Genomic DNA, 15,885 nt, shown 5'->3' on the forward strand with positions numbered 1-15,885 from the left:
GTAGAAGCAGAAACATCATATAAAATTCTTTTTTTAGAAGTTTAAAATGTGAAACTCTTTACAAAACCAAAATTTATACTCTACAAATATAAAATTAGTTTTCAAGACCAGAGATATTTCAATAGTAATCAAAAGCATTGATTGTATTGCTGTTAGAAATGCAGATACACCTCATTTAACAAGATATACCTTTTCAAAATGACTTTTACAATGGAGTTGTAGTGTAAAAAAGCATGTTTTCAGCACGCAGAGATTTTTTAATTCATTGGTGTTGGCAGGGAGTTCACTGCCACACTCTACTGGATAGAATCATTGACAGCATTATTACATTTCTGAGCATGTGTGGATTTTAGAAATTGCTGCCAGGTTGAGAGAAATAATGGCAATGAGTGTTTGCAGTTTAACTGCTCTTTCTGCAAATGCTCGTTTGTAATTCTCAAAATGTAGATCCTCCATTTATGAAAGGTGAATAGTGCTTATGGAATTATAGTTATATTTAAGTCCATTTAACTCCAAGAGCATGAGCAAAACATCCCACAATTCTAGGATGTCATAAGAACAGGAATTGACTTAGAATCATAAAATGATATAGCAGCAAGTTCAATCCGGCCTATATTGGTCTTTTATAAATGCTATGCAATTAGTCCGACTCCCCTGTTTTTTCCCCACATCCCTGTGAATTTTTCTACTTTGCCAAATTTTCCAATTCCCGTTAGAAAAGGTTTTATTCATTTTACTTCCACCATCTTTGGCAGCAGATTCCACATCAAAACATCTCACTGTATAAATAAAATTGCCTTTACTTTGTTTATGGTTCTTCTGCTAATTATCTTAAACTGTATTTTCTCACTATTTGCTATTCTGCCACTAGAAACAATTTTTTTATTTAAAAATCCTTCAAGATTTGTAACATTTCAACCATTTCTCCTTAGTTTAGAAAGGAAAACACCAGATATTCCTGTCACTGGGTCAAAATTCTGGAATTTCTTCCCTAACAGCATGGGGTCTACCTACAGTACATAGACTGTAGCAGTTCAAGACTGCATCTCACCACCACCTTCTCAAACGGCAACTAGGGACAACCAATAAGTGCTGGATAGCCAGTAATGTCCCACAAGAGAATAAATAAAGTCTACTGATGTAACTGATTTCTTTCTTCCTGGTAGCAGTCTTGTAAATCTCCTTTTCAAAGACCATGACATCCACCTGAGGGGTGGTTCTCAGAATTGGTCAAACTACACCTGTGTTTAGCATAATGTCCTTGGTTTTGTATCCCATGTTACTGTTTATAAAGCCAATAATTATACATGCCTTCTTAAACTGCATTTTAAAACAAAAAACTTGCCCTGCTACCTTACAAGCCACACACCCCTTTAAACCATATACCAGCCAGACTTGGAAGTAGATCACTGTTCGCTAACTTTTGCTGTGTCAAATCCTAGAATTTTTCTTTCCTAACAGCACTGTGGGTGCACTTACATTAAATGGAGTGCAGTAGTTACATGTGACTTAGGAGCAGGAGTAGGCCATTCATCTTTCCAGCCTGCTCTGTTATTCATTACATTACGGAATAAATTAGGGAATGATAAGATTGTGGCATCAAATCCACTTTTCTGTCTGTCCCCAATACACTGTACTCCCTTGTCTATTACAAACCTAACTCAGGCTTGAATAAATTCAATGATCTGGCCTTCACTGTTTTCCAGGCAAGAAATTCCACAGTCATGACCCTGAGAAAACATTTTTCCTCATTGTCATCTTAAACACAAGACTTCCAATTCTTAAACTGTGTCTTCTAGTCCAGTCTCTCCTAGAAAGTGAAGCACCCTTTCAAAATCCACCTTATCACGTTCCCTGAAGACGTTTAAATAAGATCACCTCTCATTCTTTTGAACTTCAATGGATAAATGTGCAATCTGATCAACGTTTCTTTAAGATAAGCTGGTTATCCAGGAAATGAGTTCAGTCAATTTTCTATAAGCTGCTTCTAATATAATTATGTCCTTTTTCAAATATGCAGACCAAAGTTATACACCATACCCCTGGTGTGTTTTTGCTTCAGCCAAGTGCAGTTCCACTTCAGGAAGAAGGCTCACTCCCACCTTCTCAAATGCAGTTAAGGATGAGCAATAAATGCTGGCTTTGTTAGCAATGTTCACACTGCATGCAAGATTACCAAAAAGACTGGGATACATTCCCAGTTTGTTTTAAAAAACCTCCCATACAATTTATGTTACCTTTCCTCATTAATTTTACCTGAATAGATCATTCCGCATTAAATTTTATTTTCTATTTGTTGGAAGATTTAGCCAGTGTGTGTTATTATCCTGTTCATTGTATGAGGTTGTGTGTCATCTGAAATTTTTAAAATTGTACCTTTTGTAATAAGTTGAAAATCACACAACAGCAGGCTATAGTCCAATAGATTTATTTGGAAGTACTAGCTTTTGGAGTATTGTTCCTTCATCAGGTGACTCATTACCTGATGAAGGAGCGGCGCTCCGAAAGCTAGTACATCCAAGTAAACCTGATGGACTATAACTTGGTGTTGTGTGATTTTTAACTTTGTTGGACTGGGATAGACATCACCACATCATGACCTTTTGTAATGACATCCAGGTCCTGAAAATATAAAGGAAAGGATAGTAATCCCAACACTGACCCTTGGAGTCACCACTGTTTAGTTCTCCATAGTTTGAAAAATAATCAATCATTCACCATTACTTTCAACTTAGTCAATTTTGTATTGATGCTACCACGGTCTACTTAATTCCATGGCTAGAATTTTGTTAACAAGTCTGTGAGACGCAATTCAATTTCGGTAGATATAATATTAGAATAACACAGCACATCTTAAAAGTAACATTAATTGATTCTCAATTGCCCAAGAATATACTAAAATATTAAAGGAAAATCATTTTAGGTTACAATTTGCACATACCACAGTCAGCAAGTGTTAAGTCGTCACCATTTTGTTTTCGCTTTCATTTTTCTGATTGAAATAATGCTTCTGTTTACAAAAGATCTGTGTGCACACGCGCATGTGGAGAATAAGTGAACACAAGGTTGGAATCATGTTAGTCTACTTGTTCATTTTTCAACTGTAAACTTTTATCTTTGTTCCTGAAAGTGCTAGAATTCAAATTCACAGCATCAAAATTCTTCATTAGTCTTTCCAAATGCTCATTCTTTATAAAAAGTGTAGGTAATATTACAAGGCTATTCAACTGTGGAAGTGGATTGGCTGGAATGCATTATAAATAAGTCAGGCAAATGGAATCATAAGTCTTATAGTGTGGCGCTGGAAGAGCACAGCAAGTCAGGCAGCATCCAAGGAGGAATCTCCACGCTTCCGGCATAAGCCCATCATCAGAAACGTCCGAAACATCAACTCTCCTGCTCGTTAGATGCTGCCTGACTTGTTGTGCTTTGCCAGTGCCACACTGTTTGACTCTGATCTCCAGCATCTTCAGTCCTCACTTTCTCCTAGAAGAATTCATAAAATGACCCAAAGAAAATAAATCTATTTTGCCAATGTTGTGTTTCGAATAACAATAACTGTTAAGTGTGGTTAGCTGTAATATATTAATGGTGTTCTACCAGACACAAAACTATCTTCTAAATATTGTAGCTGTCAAATGGAATATATTTTTATCTGTTTATTTATAATTTAAAGTATTTCTCCACTCAGTGTGAAGGGATTAAAAATTGCTAACACTACCAAAACTATGAATCAAAACGGTTAAGATTTCTGCAGAAATATTCAAACCGTCAAGGAAAAGTCTCTACAAATTAACTGATTTCACAAAATACACCAGCTTTCCCATAGGATTAACATATTGTTAAACATGCTTGCCTTTCAGTTCCAGGATCTAAGGTAAATTATAATCAGCTGACTTGAATGTATCTACTTTTTGCTGGCTAAAAGGAATAAGTCACTGATATATTCAGTTTCACAGCATGAAACTCCAAGAATTAAACACAAAATGTTTAATTTTAAAAAAAAAGAGGATACTCAGTGCAGGAAGGGGTCACACTGGAAAAGTAACAGGCCTTTTCCTGAAGTGGGGTTAAAACACATTGTAAGATAATGAAGATTAAGTTTTTACTTCAGCTTCTTCTTGCAACATTATTCAATGCTAAATACACACAGATGGCTGAAAAGATTTTATCTCGAGAGAGTATGCTCACGCTGTACTACAAAATCAAGATTTCAACATAAAAACAAACTACTGAAAATTTAATGCTATTCTAACAATTAATTGTGCATATTGATAATATTGATAATAAGGGAAATACACAAGTTTTTTTTAAAAATCTGCACAACATTCGCTTGTAAACATGAATATTCACATAGCTTGTGGCTAAAGTAATTGCAGTTCATAATTTTGAATGATTCATTGGTTTACATTCTACCTTCTGTCTGCCCTATTTTTGTCCCTTTAAATATTGAATATTTTAATTTACATACTGGCCTAAAATAGATGATTTGCTAGAAAACCTAGCTTTAAAAAAAAACAAATCGCACTACATTTCAGATATAAAAATCTCAATATGTATACTACTGAAAATTACATTCCATGACATCAAGGTGGTGACTATAAAGCTAGTTTGTCATTTACATTCTTAGTGTTACGATTTTTGAATAAAGTCCATGCCGACTAGATATCCCAACCCAATCTTGTCCCACCTGCCAGCACCCAGCCCATACGCCTCAAAACCCCTCCTATTTATATACCCATCCAGATGCCTTTTAAATATTGCAATTGTACCAGCCTCCACCACTTCCTCTGGCAGCTCATTCCATGCATGTACCACCCTTTGCGTGAAGACGTTGCCCCTTGAGTCTCTTTTATATCTATCCCCTCCCACCCTAAACCTATGCCCTCTCGTTCTGGACTCGCCCATCCCAGGGAAAAAGACTTTGTCTATTTATCCTATCAATGCCCCTCATAATTTTGTAAACCTCTATAAGGTCACCCCTCAGCCTTTGACGCTCCAGGGAAAACAGCTCTAGCCTATTCAACCTCTCCCAATAGCTCAAATCCTCCAACCATGGCAACATCCTTGTAAATCTTTTCTGAACTCTTTCAAGTTTCACAACATCTTTCCGATAGGAAGGAGACCAGAATTGCACGCAATATTCCAACAGTGGCCTAACAAATGTCCTGCACAGCCGCAACATGACCTCTGAACTCAATATACTGACCAATAAAGGAAAGCATACCAAACACTGCCTTCACTATCCTATCTACCTGCTACTTTACTTTCAAGAAGCAATGAACCTGCACTCCAAGGTCTCTTTGTTCAGCGACACTCCCGAGGACCCAACCATTAAGCATACAAGTCCTGCTAAGATTGGCTTTCCCAAAATGGAGCACCTCACAGTTATCTAAATTAAACTCTATCTGCCACTTCTCAGCCCATTGGCCCATCTGATCAAGATCCCATTGTATTCTGAGATAATCTTCTTCACCGTCCACTACACCTTCAATTTTGGTGTCATCTGCAAATTTACTAACTATACCTCTTATGCTCACATTCAAATCATTTATATAAATGACAAAAAGTAGTGGACCCAGCACAGATCCTTGTGGCACTCCACTGGTCACAGGCCTCCAGTCTGAAAAACAACCCTCCACCACCACCACCCTGTCTTCCACCTTTGAGCCAGTTCTGTATCCAAATGGATAGTTCTCCCTGTATTCCATGAGATCTAACCTTGCGAACCAGTCTCCCATGGGGAGACCTTGTTGAACACCTTAGTGAAATCCATATAGATCACATCTACGGCTCTGCCCTCAATCCTCTTTACTACTTCCTCAAAAAACTCTCCAATCATGTTTGAGAGACATGATTTCTCACACACAAAGCCATGTTGACTATCCCTAATCAGTCCTTGCCTTTCCAAATACATGTACATCCTGTCCCTCAGGATTCTCTTCAACATAATACAATTGCTAACTGTAAAAGAAATGTATCAGGCATGCCTAGATAATTCATTCCATTTTGCAACTGACAACACAAGTTTAGAAGTTAGCTTTGTGGTAATTGACACTATGAGCTGCAGAAATCTGGAATCATGAGTTTTCCAATGTTCTGCAATGTTTTTTTCTTGGTAGACTCTTAAAAGAAACAAATTGATTGCTTGAAAGCTAAATGAGCAGAAAACCTGTGTCAAGGAGGTGTATTCTACAAAACCATGAGGGAAACAAGGAAGTAGGGGTCTATTTCACAAGGTGGTACAGCTTGCTACAGGTCCCAGACTGTGGAAAGATCCTGATTGCAGATGGGTTCCAATTATAGTGGAAGAGTCAGAACGTGATTTTAAGAGTTCCAATCCTGGGGTTGGGGGTGGGGGGGGATGGGCAGCAGACAGGAGAACAAAGAGGGGTCTGATGATGGTCAGTGGAATGATGATAAATGAGTAGAGCTCGAGATGAATAACTGTCCTAACATGGGATCTGATTATGTTTGAGAGAGAAAGCACACAGATTACAGTGGATCAAAGAGGAATGGGGTTGAGACATTATTAGAGTCACAGAAATGTACAGCATGGAAATGGACCCTTTGGTCCAACTCATCCATGCTGACCAATTTGCCTAGCCTTATCTAATCCCATTTGCTAGCACTTTGCTCATATCCCTCTAAACCTTTCCTATTCATATACCCATCCAGATGTCTTTTAAAGTGTTGTTATTGCACCAGCCTCCACCACTTCCTCTGGCAGCTTATTCCTTACATGCACCGTGTGAAACGTTGTCCCTTCTGTCCCCTTTAAAAAAATTTCCCCTCTCACCCCAAACTTATGTCCTCCAGTTCTGGACTCCGCCACCCCAGGGAGTCTATTTATCCTATCCATGCCCCTCATAATTTTGTAAACCTCTATAAGGTCACCCCTCAGCCTCTGACATTCCAGGGAAAACAGCCCCAGCTTGTTCAGCCTCTCCCCATAGCTCAAATCCTCCAACCCTGGCAACATCCTTGTAAATCTTTTCTGAACCCTCTCAAGTTTCACAACATCTTTCTAATAGGAAGGAGACCAGAATGGCACATAATATTCCAAAAGTGGCCTAACCAACGTCCTGTACAGCCGCAACATGACCTCCCAACACTTATAAGCCAATGCTCTGATCACTTCTCTACCTGTGAATTCACTTTGAAGGAACTATGAACCTGCACTCGAAGGTCTCTTTGTTCAGCAACACTCCCCAGGACCTTACCATTAAGTGTATAAGTCCTGCTCTGAATTGCCATTCCAAAATGCAGCACCTCGCATTTATCTAAATTAAACTCTAAATGCCACTAATGGATAGTTTTGGGATAATTTGTTGGGCCTGGATAAAACACTCCAACTCTACTTCACCCAAAAGTAATACTAAAAAGCCATGCAATTAAGGATTTCGGTCCTTTTTAATCTGTCGGCCAGTAATATATTTAAGATATAATAACTGAGTTAATCTGAAGGTACATAGTCCTGTCATAATATTAAAATGACCATCCTATATCCCATGAGCTGGATCACTGTTAGCCTTTCATTTTGTCCTTGTTAAAAAATGGGAATGTTTGAAGCAGATCGTTTCTTGTTTGAGGTTGGAACACCCTGTTCAAAACTGACATGAGATTTTAGTGTTTCTCAATTAGGCAAATGGAACATTGGTATTTTTTTTTAAATTAGAAGCTCCCTGAGGAAAAGCACTCATCTTCTGTGTCAAATTATACTCTTCCCACTTTCTTACACAATGACTGTTGGAAGATTTGATATGGAAAGGGAAGGTTAATCACATTATAGCCTAATTATGTTCTGAAGCAATATCTATGTACTTAAATTGCTACTGTTGCCTAGCTAAGTTCACGCAGACCACTTAGTTATCAAATGATGTCATACAAAATTTAAAATGAAATAACTGCAGATGCTGTAAAATTTAAGTCGCTGTTGTTTTAATTGTATTGTAAAGAATGCTCTCCAATGCCAATTACAGTATATAATGTCTGCTGAACAATGCGGGTGATGCAGGATCACTACACTTTTCTGTGTAGCTACACCATGATCTTAAACTGCTGGCTAATACTCGCACTGTATGAAGTCTATGCCACATTAACGTGAAATATGAAGTTTAACTGGGGCAAGTTCTGTACCAATATGGGTGACAGAAAAATTGCAACTTCCAATTGCAATTTCTAATGTTTTAATTAAATTGCAAAGTTTGTTAAATTATAATTCATCTAATCATACCAATCCTTGATTTTAAAACTTCATCGTAATTTTCATACCTCTTCTCTACTTCACTTCAACTTGTTTCCACCCAGATTCAATCAATCATTCTATTTCTGTGAACTGTACACCCGTCATCCCAGTCTTTGCTTTCATTGCAACATCCTAATGACCTCCACTTTAGAATTCTCCTCAAAATCTCCTGCACCTGGCTAAGATATCCCAGTCCCTTCGTTCAAGTACTACCTCTCATTATACTGGATAATATTATATTGAAATTATTACATTATTCTTGAAGAAAGACAAGCTTTTGATTTTCATATATATTATATACACACACACAATATTACATGCTACGGGTTGAAAAACAAAGGTACACGTATATACACTTTATTTTTGACAATGTAACTTCTTAGTGAAGAAACATTTGGGATGTAATTGATCTTTGTCAATAATGCAAAATGAGCAAACTTATATTTTGCACCATTGACTTTTACATTGGCAAATTGACAGAAGAACTACTGACTGAGGAAGTATCACAACCTAAAACATTAACTCTGGATTTCTCTCCACAGATGCTGCCAGACCTGCTGAGCCTTTCCAGACTAATTTATCCTCCCTATTCCCACTGAACTTTAGTAGTAAAGGCTCTACTTCAATGGTCAGTTTCAGAAAGAAATTATTATGACTGTTGTTATTGCTTTTCCAGCCAATGTACTCTCCTCTTCCTTTCTGTAGAGAACACATTCCAGGAGCTCAAGTTACCCACTGCTGTATTAAGAAAAAAAGTGGTCATTTAACAAATGAGAGTCTAAATAGCAAACATTGGCAGGAGATTTAATTGCAGACTGAGAAAGGGAGATAACATAACTGTGCTGTAATCTGTCAAACCCTAGCGAGGAGCCGATTACAGCAATAGTTTTGTATCTCCTCAATTATTGGTATTGAAGCACACTTATTGAATGATGCAAAATAAAATGTCACCTGTTTTAACTTTTTTGAAAATAATATTTTCCAATGCCTGTAATTACATTGCAGCACTAAGCAACAGTGATGATACAGAATCAGTCCTTTCTTCTGGGTAGCTACACAAATGAATCCTAAACTGCAGACTAACAGTGGGTCCATCATCTTACTTCTACTTGAGATCAGCACAGATTGGGAATGGAACCGAGTCCACTTTGGTGCAAAACTCAACTGATCGGTTCTCAAATTCATCCACTATTAAAGCAAAGCCAAACCCAAATCAAATGTAATGTTGGGAAGCCAGGAGTTAGACTGGCGCTACATGCTAGCACACTAAAAAACTAACGCACGACTGTCAATAGAAACTATACAAGAAAACAAATGTGGCTTTACCTCCAATTCATTTTTCAACCTAAACCAATAAATTCCACATTTCGTTGAATACGGAAATAAACTGCAGTGTTAAAGCTTTAGAAAAGCTGGCGAGGGGAAGAGACTTATCGGGACGATCATAACGTGGTACAACACATATCAACTAGTAAGCACATCATTGCACCATTCTAAAACATAGACGTTAAAACAAATGTAAAAGTCTTGATTCACGCACAGATTAAGCATCATATATTCACTAAAAAAAACCCTTCCCTCGCGATAGTTATGTTCAGAGTGTACGATGATGTGAATGGAAGTTTCAATCAATTTCAAAGCTCCGTATCGATGACTGAAGTTTAAAAGGTCTCACTCACCCTGAGATTGCGGAGAGTTTCTGATGTGCGTTCTGGGCCATCTCACAACCTTTGGCCCGTGTCCTCTGCATTTCAGCTCGCAGGGAGGGAGAGTCCACCGAGGCGTCCCCAATGGAAATGACCAGTTCGCGGTAGAGGGCCACCTGTGTGTTGAAGTCTTGCACCAGCTGAAAAGATAAACTCTGACGGTCACCGTAAAATAGAGGTACAGGTCCGTTCAAAGAAAGCGAAAAGGTGTGGTGGGATGTGGGTCAGAAAATGAAAGAGCAAGATTTGAGATTTAGACGGATGATGAAAGGAAATTGAAGGTCAATGGAGGGCCAGCCATACTTGTCGGTTATTAAACAGACACACAGTACTCACAACATACCACATTGCCATTTTATCACCACACCAGCAGCATTCTCCTATCATGGCGCAGAATGTTTTAAAATGTTATACCATCGGTTATACCTGTCCAGCTTCCATCTGAGCCGCAGATCAATGCAACCCTGCAAATAAACCTCAACGGAGAGATCAGTAATTCTTGTAAAAGGACAACATACTCGTACTCTTTAGGAGTGACATGCTATCCTCTACTCCGATCTAACACTTTTGTTTTCCCGGACACGCAGGCTGTGTCTAGTTCGACGGAGTGAAGGGACTTGTCTCTTCTTGACACAGGAACTTCACTTAGTATTCGGTAAAGCGCTTCAACATGCAGTGAACTCACATGCAGCAGAATAGATAAGCCGTGCCATAAATAGACGCGTCAGAACCAGGCTGAATTTCAGTCATCACTCAGGCCGATGCTCCACATTAACAAATACGGTTGTGCATTTGCACGTGATCAGAATTGAAAGGTGGGCAGGGTGGATTTGTGTGTGTGTGTGTGTTTTGGGAGTTTGCACTTACCATCTTACACTCCTCGAGTGCCCGGAAGGGTTTAGCAGCGACCTCCAAGCTGTCTGTCCTCCCCGCTTCCCTCTCCAGCTCCTTGCCGAGCTGCACGATGGAGCCTGGCGACTTGCGGCGGGGTATGCGCCCATTCACTGCAGAACACATGCATACACATCCAAGATCGGCTGCTGTTTGCTTAGGGAGGGGAGTGAGACGTGTTGCGATGAAGCACGAGCTCCGGGAAACGAATATAACCTCGAAACAGAAGAAAATAGATTTTTTTTATTCCTTTCCCCCCTACATAACCTTGAGTCGGTAAAACGGGCGCTGGCTGGCCTCTTTCAACATGCTTCAAATTCCCCGCTATTTAAGAGCTGAAATCTCCCAGTGTCACCATGTTCCTCGCTGCTAAGGGTGGGGATTTCATCGGGGAGATGTTCACATCTGGATGATTTAGGGGTTTCCATTCAGAATCTGTCGGCTCCAGAAGTCCTAGACCGGAACGATCTCGCCTTTAGTTCTCCCGGGACGAGGGAGGTCACTGTAGTTTTTTTTTAAATTTTCACCTCAGGAAACAAAATTAAAGAGCCCCGGTGGGTAGGAAGTGACCGCGGTCGTTTGCTCGGATCTTAGAGCTTCCCAATTTTTTTTGTGTGTGGCTGTAACCTTCTGGAAACGCGAGGCGCAGAAATCAGGCAGACTGACGTGAATAGCGACACAACACATTGATAGGACAGAATACTAATGTGAGCCGAATAGCTGGAGCTTGCTAGTTAAGACACTTAGCTAAGGAAATGGGAAACAGCGCAGGCAATGCAACTATCGACACCGTTTCAACAGTGAAACGTTCAGCCGTTAAAACGGGAAGTGACAGCTTTGAAGAAGATCAATCTCATTGACAATTGGCATTCAGCACCGAGTCATTCCAACACATCCATCGTTGCCTTCCGATATTTCCGTCATGTTCATCGACAGTCCGGGAGCTGTTTTGAGGAAACTACGAAATCTCGTCAGTTCCAAGTAACTCAGCAGCAAACAAATGAAACTAGTACCTCACCTCAGTTGTCCGTGGATAATTGTGTAATGCAGTTCTATTCGAATTACGGTGTAAAGCCTATTCCAACACGAACCATGGTAAAAATCCAGATTTTTTAAAAAAAACTTCCGAGATGTTTTAGTGTCGATAACAATAAACGCACTTCAGACAGCAGAAACACTCGTAGAAAATACTGTTTGTGCAACTGCTCGAAACACTTGAACATTTATCCCAGAGGTGTTCGTGTATGTTTTAGAAGTTTGGTGGGGATCTGCTGGACCTCGATACAATAACATCGGGACAGAAATTACATTCTTATTATATGCCGGGAGAAACTTCTCAAACCTAGATTCAGTTGACAACTAGAAAAATATTACTGTATTCTCTTCTGAAGTGAGAAACACAAAGATAAGACGGCAATTGCTAAAACTGAAGTTGAGAGAGATAGGTGCTAGACGGATGTTCGAAAAGTTAAGAAAAATTAGGGGAAAAAGGAAATTAGCTACAAATACAGGTGGTGCTAAATGAATATTTTACCTTGACCTTTATTAAGGCAAAAGAAGCTGAGTCATTGAAAGAGAAGGTAGGTGATATTAGATTGACTAACCATCGATAAAGAGGTAAGGTTAAAGTTAGTAAATACCCAGGACTGAAAGGGATGCATCTGAACGTAATGAGAAAATAACGATGGAAATTAAACTGTTGGTTTCGTTTCCAAAGAATCACATAATTAGAAATATACATATTTAGAATTTAAACGTCCAAAAAGTTGAAATCTTCTTAAAAATTTGCAAAACCTAGTTCCAAAATAACTAAAAGGGAAAATGCTGGAAAATCTCAGCAGGTCTGTCAGCATAGGAGAGAAAAGGAGAGAAAAGAGCTGACGTTTCGAATCTAACTGACCCTTTGTCAAAGCTTAAAAAAGGGGAGAAATAGGGAGGTATTTATACGAGGCTGAGAGAAGGAGAGTCATGGCTCCAGAAGCAAAGGTAGAAATAAAGAGATGATAATGACAGTGCATAGAAAGATTATAGAGAGATTAGGAGCTGTGAATAACCAAGGCTGAAGCGAGAGCTGTATGATAAAATATGTGGGGGAGGGGGGGAGGGGTAAAGCAGAGGCAAAATGGAAAACAGGGGAGAAGGGCAGCAAAGGCGGAAGAAGAGAGTAAAAGGTGATGAGAGACTGGGGAGCGAAAGAAAGAGAGACAATCAAGAAATAAGAGGTACAGAACAGTGAAAAATTTTTTTAAAAAATAAATGAAATAAAATTATCTGAAGTTGTTGAATTCAATGTTGAGACCGGCAGGCTGTAACGTGCCTAATCGGAAGATGAGATGCTGTTCCTCCAGTTTGCATTGAGTTTCACTGGAACATTGCAACAGGCCAAGGACAGACACGTGGGCATGGGAGCAGGATTGTGTGCTGAAGTCAAGCTCAGGAAACAAAATAACTACACCTTTTTCATAAGGACTTACCATCACCAGCAGAGATTGTAACAGGAAGGCAAATTAGAACAATCCTGCCAAATCATAACCAGTCCAGGTTTTCAGAGATACAGGAAAAAATCTCAAGTAAATGGGAGAATGCAGATGGCACATGACTGACATAAAGTGCAGAACTATCTAACCTGTGTGTTGGACAGAAAGTCAGAGTCATATATTCTACACAGGGAATATGATGGTGGCAGAAATAAATAAAATGTGAAGCTTATAAAGTCACATCAGACAGAACAGCATTAAAGAATACAATAGCTAACTGAGGACTGTAAAAAATATTATAATTGCACACACAAAACAAAGATTGGAAAATGGAGGTGTGGAAGCACATCAAGGCAACAATTTGCTGGTGATATGCAAAATTTCAAGGCACCTACCAGTTACGAACACCCTAATATGAAGTCTAAATCTCAGGGAGGTTGTATCATAAGGTCTGGATGGATTGTCAAGCTGCTCATACGTTATAGTAATTCTTAGGCTCAAACTTTTTGATGTTGTAATTATAGTTTTTGAATAAATAGTTTTACAACTACCCTTGTGTATACGTGTTTTCTCTCAGTGCATGTAATTTTATCTTGGAATATGAATATCCTATTATTTCTTGAAGAGCTTAATATGCTAATGAGGCAAAGAACAGGATGTAACAACATGACTAACTGCCAAACATACCAGAAAGAGCATATGTCCATCATTATATGTAAAGACAGGCCATAAATAAATCTATACGACATTGTCAAGCAATCTGAATACTCATTACTTAATCTGTGCTGCTTACCAACAACAAAAGAAATACTAAGGCACATTTTGACCCCATATGTATGTGGGATATAGGTAAATTAATGTTACTTCTGCAATTCTGCAATTCTAATTTCTGATACAAGGTGAATGAACTTACACCAGTGTGTAATTGTTTTGGCCAAGAGCTGAGTCAGCAAGAATGGAAATGATGTGGAGGAAATATATAATTGTTTTTGTATTAGCTAAAATTGTATGCCAGAATGAAACGTGTCTACAAAACAATGGTAGATATTACGGGCAAATAGATAAGATGTTGTGAGGGGATGAAGTTAAGCTAGATACGCCTGTACAAACAGTAGGTATAAACATCTGTTTCCCACTTTTACAGAGACAGAGGAACAAACCCCAATTAAAACGGTAATAGGAATCAGAACGGCCTCGAGAAAGGTACAGATGGAGGGGGTAGATAATGATGAAGAAAGAATATGCCTAACAATGACCTACAATGATGAGGTCAAACGGCCTTGTGAGGCCAGAAATAAGCATTTTGTCACAGACAAGGCAGGATAAGGCAAGAGATAAACAGGAGTAATGGGGCCAGTCTTAGGGAAGTGGAGGATGTAAACGGGGAGCAGCAATGTAAAACAAAAGAAACCAAATTATATAAATATTGTGTATGAATTGAATTTGGTGTGTGTATGTCCTCTGCCTTATAGACACTGGACATCACACTCACTTGCAAGTGCAAAATAAATGACACTACTGATTCAGATCTTGTCTGGGACTGAAATTATTGAAGTGAGTGAGCTTTGTTTCTCATATGTAGTTTTGCTCAAACGTGAATTAATACGTTTTCCATCAATTTGCATTTCATGGCCTGTAGTATGCATACTGGTATGAAATTTGCTTCTTCGCACAGTTCGGATTTGATTTGATGAACAAAAAAGTTAAATACAAGGCTTATTTTGTAACTAATTGTATCATCACTGACAACCCATTTCAACAGAAGACGCCATTTCCCCAACGTCACGTGCAAGGCAAGAAGCAGCCTCGCTGACATGTGGACAAGTTCCATGTTGCCACCACGATGGCTTGGCCTGACGATTACTATATCACAATGAAGTTGCTGACCGGCACGTGAATGGGTTCTCCGTTGCTATTACGACTGCTTGACCGGCGGTTGGTGCTCGTGACTATTCAAATCAAAGATGGCGGCGTCGAGTGTGAGTGGAGTCGATGTATCGTCTGAAGGAGCGGCTCCGTTGCTCACGATTCTCCATTTTAATGATGTTTATGAGATCCAGCCGCGTTCAGAGGAACCTGTGGGAGGCGTGTCCAGGTTACAGTCATTCTTTTAACACAACTGCATTGTATATCGAAACAATGTGACCTAAAATCCATGAGCAGTTGACCGTGAGAGTTACGCAGGGTTGGGAATTGATCGAAGAAAGGGGAACACAGTATGCTGCATTTACTATAGATGTAAAATATTTGACTGATAAAATGGTCAACAATATTAAAATAATCTTGATCCTTCAATATCATTTTAATTGGGCAAAGTTAGTGACAACGGGAGTAGTTAGTAATCGTGGGTTTTACACCAGATGTTTCACTGCCAGGAATGTTTGTAACCAGACGAATTTAACATCAATGGCAAAAGACCCTAGGGAAATATTTAATGAGATTTATAGTCAACATTACCTTGCCTGAAATGGTGTGGCAGTGTGCAGCTTTAGCTGGGCACTGCTATCAATATTTCTAACTTTTATTAAAATCAAGAATCCCTTCTATTTTGGTTCCAGATAAC

General features: G+C 39.0%; 1 protein-coding gene across 1 annotated transcript in view; it reads right to left on the reverse strand.

Moving 5' to 3' along the window:
• rgs7bpa (regulator of G protein signaling 7 binding protein a) overlaps positions 1–11,876 on the reverse strand; it is a 106,187-nt gene extending 94,311 nt beyond the window's left edge. The window contains exons 1-2 of the mRNA XM_072570862.1: positions 10,822–11,876; positions 9,928–10,094 (exon numbers count right to left, since the gene is read on the reverse strand). Coding sequence (XP_072426963.1) covers positions 9,928–10,094; positions 10,822–10,971 — 317 coding nt within the window. The 5' untranslated portion in view covers positions 10,972–11,876. The remainder of the gene's footprint in view (positions 1–9,927; positions 10,095–10,821) is intronic.
• Between the last annotated feature and the right edge of the window lie 4,009 nt (positions 11,877–15,885).

The sequence above is a fragment of the Chiloscyllium punctatum genome, chromosome 1 (assembly GCF_047496795.1).
Source record: "Chiloscyllium punctatum isolate Juve2018m chromosome 1, sChiPun1.3, whole genome shotgun sequence".
Classification (NCBI taxonomy): Eukaryota; Metazoa; Chordata; class Chondrichthyes; order Orectolobiformes; family Hemiscylliidae; genus Chiloscyllium; species Chiloscyllium punctatum.